Consider the following 7,088-nt stretch of genomic DNA (forward strand, 5'->3'; position numbering starts at 1 on the left):
GGGCAGAACCAGCTCAAAGCCCTTCTTCCAACCAAGACTGCCCTTAGCTGCTACTGCCACTGGGCCCCTCCACTTGGGCCTGGGCTTTGCGCTGCTCAGGCAAGTGTTACAACTCTTTAGCTTAGCCAGTAAGTGCCTGGAGGCATCCCACTCCACCAGCAAACCCCTTGTCCAAAGGTGTTCAGCTTTTTTGTTCCATGAGTTGGCAAGCCTAGCTCCGCTGAGAAGTGTGTGGAGACTCCCCACACTGCCCAAAGGCACCAAGCTCTTTCGCTCCATGGGTCAGGAAGCTCACTGCAACTGTGTTGCTCCACTGCCCCTAGTGCCACTGCGCCACCTTTTGCAGTCTCACTGTCACCAGTGTTACAACTCTGTCTCCTGAGTCTAGCAGGCTGTTAGTGCTCGGACCCTGGGTCTAAAGGACACACTCCACTCCCGACTTTTCTTCTTGATGGTAGTGAGGCCCCTCTTAACCTCTGTGGAATTGACTGAAGCCTAGCGGGATGACAAAACTGACCAATCCTCTTGGTAGGCCACAGCCACCTAGATTGCATAGTAATTGACCAATCCCTGCAGGGGTTTTACACACCTTATTTGCATAGTAGACTAAGCAATCCCTTTGGAAGATTGTGGCCTAGCAAATCATCTTAGCAGAACTACAAACCCTGAACCAGAAAGACCATATATAAAGAGAAACCCACTGCCCTGCAGACTTCTAAATAGGATTGGCTTTGCCTAGCTAGTCTGAGTCAATTCCTAGGAAACCAAACAGAGCAGGCAATGGAGAGCCTACACAAGTACTGGGGGAAATGAGGTGTCAGAAGTCCATAAAAGCTATGTAGAACTGTAGAGAAAGTATGTATGGTTAGGTTTCTGAGCAAATCATACTGAGACTTGGGACCTAGGCTAATAGACAAGCCTTGGAAGTTAAACTATGACTAAACAGAAATTGAGAACTCTGGAGAATTTTACTTTCCAGAAGGTATGTGTTTACAATTGGGGTGGGTGATGGTGGATAAGACCTAGAGACATATCCCTAGATTTTAAAACTCAGAGATGATAGTCTTATCTTTCTCCTAGAGACATATGTTTACATTCCAAAGGGTAGGAACCCAGATTCTTTCTCAAGGAGAGCTTGTTTATACTCAGGGATACGTTCCCCTGCCTCTCCACAGGGAAGGAGATCTGCTGTGCAAGCCATTCTATATAACTTCCCAGATTCTTATTTTCGAGGTTTCTTGCTGTATTAGTTTCCTATTGCTGCTGTAACAGGCTTAAACTAACATAAATTCATTATCTTGCTTTTCTGGATGTCAAAAGTCTGAAATGAGTTTCACTGGGCTAAAATCAAGTTGTCAGCAGGGCTGGGTGCCTTCCAGAAGCTCTAGGGGTGAATCCATCCCCTTGCCTTTTTCAGCTTCCAGAAACCACCTGCATTCCTTGACTTGTGGCCCCTTCTTCCATCTTCAAAGCCAGAAGTGCAGCATCTTCCAGTCTGTCTCTGACTCTGGCCCTCTTGCCTCCCATTTATAAGGACTCTTGTGATTACATTGGGCCCACTACGATAAACCAGGATAATCCTCCCATCTCATGATCCTTAATCGCATCTGCAAAGTCCCTTTTGCCACATCAGGTAACATATTCACAGGTTCCAGGGACTAGGAAGTAGGCATCTTTGGGAGGCCATTATTTTGCCTACCACGTTTGCCTATAGCGCAGACCCCAGTACAGGTAGGGTGACATCTGATAATGGCTCTGATTGTATCGCCCCAGTTGGAAGAATTGTGGTATGAGGAACTGGCATGGTTATTATAAGTAGGTAATAGTAATTCATCTATCCCTGCTCCAGAGACTCATGTCTACTCCCAGCAAAATTCAAATAAATGCAGATGTTAAAAACCTACCAGGCTGGTTTTGAAACGCTTATACTAATGAGCTCTCTGCAGTCTTGAATGGTAAGAACAGGAGAGACATCCAGAGTTGTTGTTCTAACCAGTGTCTGGGACTTGCTACTGCCTTAGACTGAACCTCTCATTTAACCTTTTTCTCGTAAGGATTTTCCATCTTGGCTAACTCATTCAAATGGAAGAGCCCATACTAGTTCCTTTTGGTCAGTTTCTTTTGTCAGAGCCATGTGTTCTAAGCTGAAACTATCCTAAATACAATACAAGTGTGACCGAATTTAGGATTTACCTCAGCTCTCTTCTCACTGCTTTTGTGGACTTGGACATAGGAATCCTAATGATCTCTGAGCTCTCCACAGTAAATGCAGCCACTCATCTTCAGAGAGTGTGTTTCTGACTTGCGTGCCCATTTCATAGTGTATTTGTGTGTTTTCTAGTATAGGTTGATCATATGTAGCAGGTGTTTCTCAACCCATTCCCAGTATCCTATATAGCCACTGAATTGGCTCAGCTCACTATGAGTCGGAATCGACTTGACTGCAAGGGTTTTTTTTTTTTTTTTTAATTAGTCCTGTGACCCTAGTTCATAATATATTAGCTGCTAAGCACAGCCTTCAGATCTGGGTTTGGCAGTAATTAAGGTAGCTCACCTAGACCTATATTTGGTAAAGCCTACCACTATGGAATTAGATCTCGGTCTGCTAGAACTAGTCACAACTTACTCCCGTTAAAAGTATTGTACTACGCAATTATGTGCCTTCTTATGCCAAAGGCAAGCTGATTACCTTCCAACAGAGAAATTTTCTTAGATTTAAAATTTAATCTCAAGCTTATTCATTACTTACTTTCCTTATTTTAATTGTTACCATCCTTATATAAATACGTATGGAAGAGAAATAGGGCAGAACAGTAAACAGTGCGGGGAAATCAGTGGGTATAGAGTGTTCAATAATGTACCTTGAGGCGTTTATCTTATTGACATATTAGTCTGTATATTGTCTTTCTTTTCTATACCTTTCCTTCCCCTTCCCCTTGCTTTTCTCTTTCTCTTTTTCCCCCTTCCATATCATTTTGCCTTCCCCTTCTTTCCTTTTTCCTTCCCTTCCCTTCTTTCATTGGCAAGTACTACAAAGATAGACAAGTTTGTTTTTCTTAGTATTATTGTTCTAGAAAGGATCCCTGGTGGCGCAATGGGTAAATGTTCCGCTGCTAACCAAAAGGTTTGTGGTTCAAACCCACCAACAGCTCCAAGGGAGAAAAAATCTTTTCCTGTAAAGATTGTTGTTGCTGTGTGCTATCTAGTCAATTCCAACTTATAGTGATCCTGTAGGGCAGAATAGAACTGCCTCATAGGGTTTCGTAGGCTGTAAATTATTATGGGAGTTTTTTTTAACTAAGAATAGGTGGTTCAACATATTGTGAACTAAATACTTCACTAGAAATTGGGTGGTCAGTTTAGAAATAGAACCGATCTTTTAAATTGGTTATCTTCTCTATATTCTTATTTCAAGATAGGAACAAAAAAAAAAACTGGTTTTCATCTCTATTTTCCTTTACCATTTTAGGACTTTTCTTTTTGGTAGAGATGGAAATCCGAATAAACGGAATGTGCACAATGAAACATCTATGCATTTGTTGTGTATGGGACCTCAAATTATGATATCTGAAGGAGCCCTTCATCCTCGCTTAGCACGCCCTGCTGAAGATGATTTCAGAAGAGCAGATTGTCTGCAGATGATCTTGAGATGGAAAGGAGCAAAACTTGACCAAGGGGAATATGAGAGAGCCGCTATTGATGCCGTTGATAACAAAAAAAACACACCCCTGCACTATGCTGCTGCCTCAGGGATGAAAACCTGTGTAGAGGTAAAACTTTTTTTTTGTTTTTTTTTTTAAATCATGGTAAAATGTGTGTCTTGGTAGTATGTAATAATCAGCAAGTTTGTTTTGCTTGTCTTAACACTTAATTTAACTAATCATTTTTCTCCCTTTTGTGGTTTTAAAAGAATCGGAACTCTTTTAAAATAAAGTAACTTGCTAGTTTTAGGGAAAGAAGGAAAAAACCCATAGCTACACAGTCAGCCTTGGGAATAAAATGGAATCAACACCAATTAAAAATTTGCTAACATCCCCTAAGATAAACCATCATCAATTAAGCACTATCATATTGAGAGTGATAGTTTTAGTAGAGATACATTCTACTGTTCTGATTTTTAATGGTTAATATATAAAATTTATACAGTTAGATATGGCAGATACTGAGAAGTAAAGCCTATATCTCTAGTATCTGAAGTTGATCAATTCCCTAAGCAGGGAACAAATATTAATGCATACATTTATTGGGGTGTAATTAAAAGCACTTGTAATCTTAAAATGTCATTTTTTTTTCTGTTTATTGTGCATTAAAGTGCTCCCTAGTACATACTATATTTAAATTTTTCCATACCTAGATATAAATATATTCTTTAGAATATCACGACTGTGCATACAACTGAACAAATTTTTCCTCAGCTATCAACATTCATGTCAAACCAGACGTAACTCATGTAAGCTTTTTTCATATAGGTATATTTCAGTATGCACGGGGACCATTATAGACTGGATCGCAGAATTTCTTCTGTTATTGGAAAAGCAATGATCTTAATCAGATTAAAAATAGATCTGAATGTTGTTCATTTATATGTATTTTTTATACACGTACACACAGATACACATTTATATATACATATACATATGTGTGTGTATATATATATACTTTATACTTCTAAATTGATAAATATATTTAAAAAAATGGCCTTTATTTTCCTACTCATATTAAAAGATACAGCAATTTATATGATTTCTTTGGTATATCTGAAGTGTTCTTTCCACTTCTAGGACCTTTATGATAGTGTCTTTAGTTCACTGTTATTTATGATATTTCTTAATCTTTTAGAATCTTTGTCATTTCATGTTTTGGGTTTGTGTCACCCTTGCCTACTAGTTAGTTAGTACCAGTAATTTACATGAAACTATGTTTTAAAGCTGTTCTTTCTAAAATCCTTGGACTTAGGGGTGGAGAAGTGGTAATAGCAGTGCCTGTCTATATATTGTTCCATGACCACCTCCTATGAAAGAATTCCTGCTGTAGTGACTCCCCATTACTAATAGGACTGTATCATATTTCTCAAGTGTGTTAGGGTGGAAAATAGCTTATTCTTGGTAGTAGTAATAATGTTCTTAAATTGCTGCTTTAATATCTTCCTTCCAAAAATTTTCTGTAAGCATTACTTTAGTAGTTGTCGATTTTGAAGTGTATTTGTAATGTCATACTTATTAAATTGTTTTTAAAAAAAAACTGAATGTGATGTTTTTACCAGCATTATCTTTTTCTGAGTGAGGAAACTTGTTATTAGTTGTTATTGTTAGGTGCTGTCGAGTCGGTTCCGACTCAATAGCGACCTTATGTACAACAAAATGAAACACTGCATGGTCCAGCACCATCCTTAAAATCATTGCTATATTTGTGCCCATTGTTGTACTGTGTCAGTCCATGTCATTGAGGGTCTTCCTCTTTTTTGCTGACCCTCTATTTTACCAAATATGATGTCCTTTTCCAGGGAGTGGTCCTTCTGATAACATGTCCGGAATATGTGAGACGGAGTCTCACCATCCTTGCTTCCAAGGAGCGTTTTGGCTGCACTTCTTCTAAGACAGGTTTATTCATTCATCTTGCAGTCCATGGTATATTTGGTATTCTTTGCCAACACCATAATTCAAAGGCAACAATTCTTCAGTCTTCCTTATTCATTGTCTATCTTTCACATGCATATGAGGCAATTGAAAACACCATGGCTCGGTCAGGTGCACCTTAGTCCTCAAAGTGACATCTTTGCTTTTTAACACTTCGAAGAGGTCTTTTGCAGCACATTTGCCCCATGCAATACATTGTTTGATTTCCTGGCCGCTGCTTCCATGGGCATTGATTGTGGATCCAAGTAAAATGAAATCCTTGACAACTTCAATATTTTCTCCGTTTATCATGAGTGTTGTTTATTGGTCCAGTTGTGAGGAATTTTGTTTTCTTTATGTTGAGGTGGAATCCATACTGAAGGCTGTAGTCTTTGATCTTCGTCAGTAAGTGCTTCAAGTCTCCTTCACTTCCAGCAAGGAAGGTTGTGTCATCTGCATATTGCAGGTTGTTAATGAGTCTTCCTCCAATCCTGATGCCCCGTTCTTCTTCATATAGTCCGGTTTCTTAGATTATTTCCTCAGCATACAGATTGAGTAGGTATGGTGAAAGGATACAACCCTGACGCACACCCTTCCCAGCTCTAAACCATGCAGTATCCCCCTGCTCTGTTCAAACGACTGCCTCTTGATCTACGTACAGGTTCCTTATGAGCACAATTAAGAGTTTTGGAATTCTCATTCTTCACAATATTATCCATAATTTGTTGTGATCCACACAGTTGAATGCCTTTGCATAGTAAATAAAACACAGGTAAACATCTTTCTGGTATTCTCTACTTTCAGCCAAGATCCATCTGACATCGGCAATGATACCCTCATTCCACATCCTCTTCTAAGGAGACTTAGTGCCAGGTTTATTCTGTGGTGCTGTGGGGCAGGCCTGATGATTTGCTTGTTGTGTATGTGTATATTTCAACTGTTTGATCCATCAGCATAAGCCATACCATTTGATGACTATTTTCATTTTTCTGTATTCAGAGGGACTCTTGACTTACATGTAACACATCCCAAATAGAGTCCTATAAATACCTTTGTTACATTCATTCTAATTTTCATCAAGAAATTTCAACATATTGTTTTACCTATATAAAGCTGTCTTTAATTTCTTATATATACTGTACAGTTGCCCAGCCTTAGGCCTTGAATGACTTTTGATAATGCTTACTGCTAGTTAAACAAGAAGAGTTTCCGAAGGAATTCTATGTTAATTTTCACAGATCTTACAGTATTTTTTTAGCATAAGTACATAAAATAAATAAAATATATAACTCACTATATAACTTTAGTTGTTAGAGTATTAGTCTTTAGGTAGCTTCAGATGGTATCATACTCCTTTGATGAGCAGGAAAGACTTCCTTTTTTGTTTATTGTTATAGTTTAAATGAAGTTTACATTTCAAGTTAGTTTCCCATACAAAAATTTATACATACATTGTTATGTGACCCTAATTGC

General features: G+C 38.7%; 1 protein-coding gene across 1 annotated transcript in view; it reads left to right on the forward strand.

Annotated features, from left to right (window-relative positions):
* Positions 1 to 7,088, forward strand: part of ANKIB1 (ankyrin repeat and IBR domain containing 1) — a 129,033-nt gene that overhangs the window by 24,128 nt on the left and 97,817 nt on the right. The window contains exon 3 of the mRNA XM_023724655.1: positions 3,470 to 3,786. Coding sequence (XP_023580423.1) covers positions 3,470 to 3,786 — 317 coding nt within the window. The remainder of the gene's footprint in view (positions 1 to 3,469; positions 3,787 to 7,088) is intronic.

Source organism: Trichechus manatus, unplaced genomic scaffold (assembly GCF_000243295.1).
Source record: "Trichechus manatus latirostris isolate Lorelei unplaced genomic scaffold, TriManLat1.0 scaffold00253, whole genome shotgun sequence".
NCBI lineage: Eukaryota > Metazoa > Chordata > Mammalia > Sirenia > Trichechidae > Trichechus > Trichechus manatus.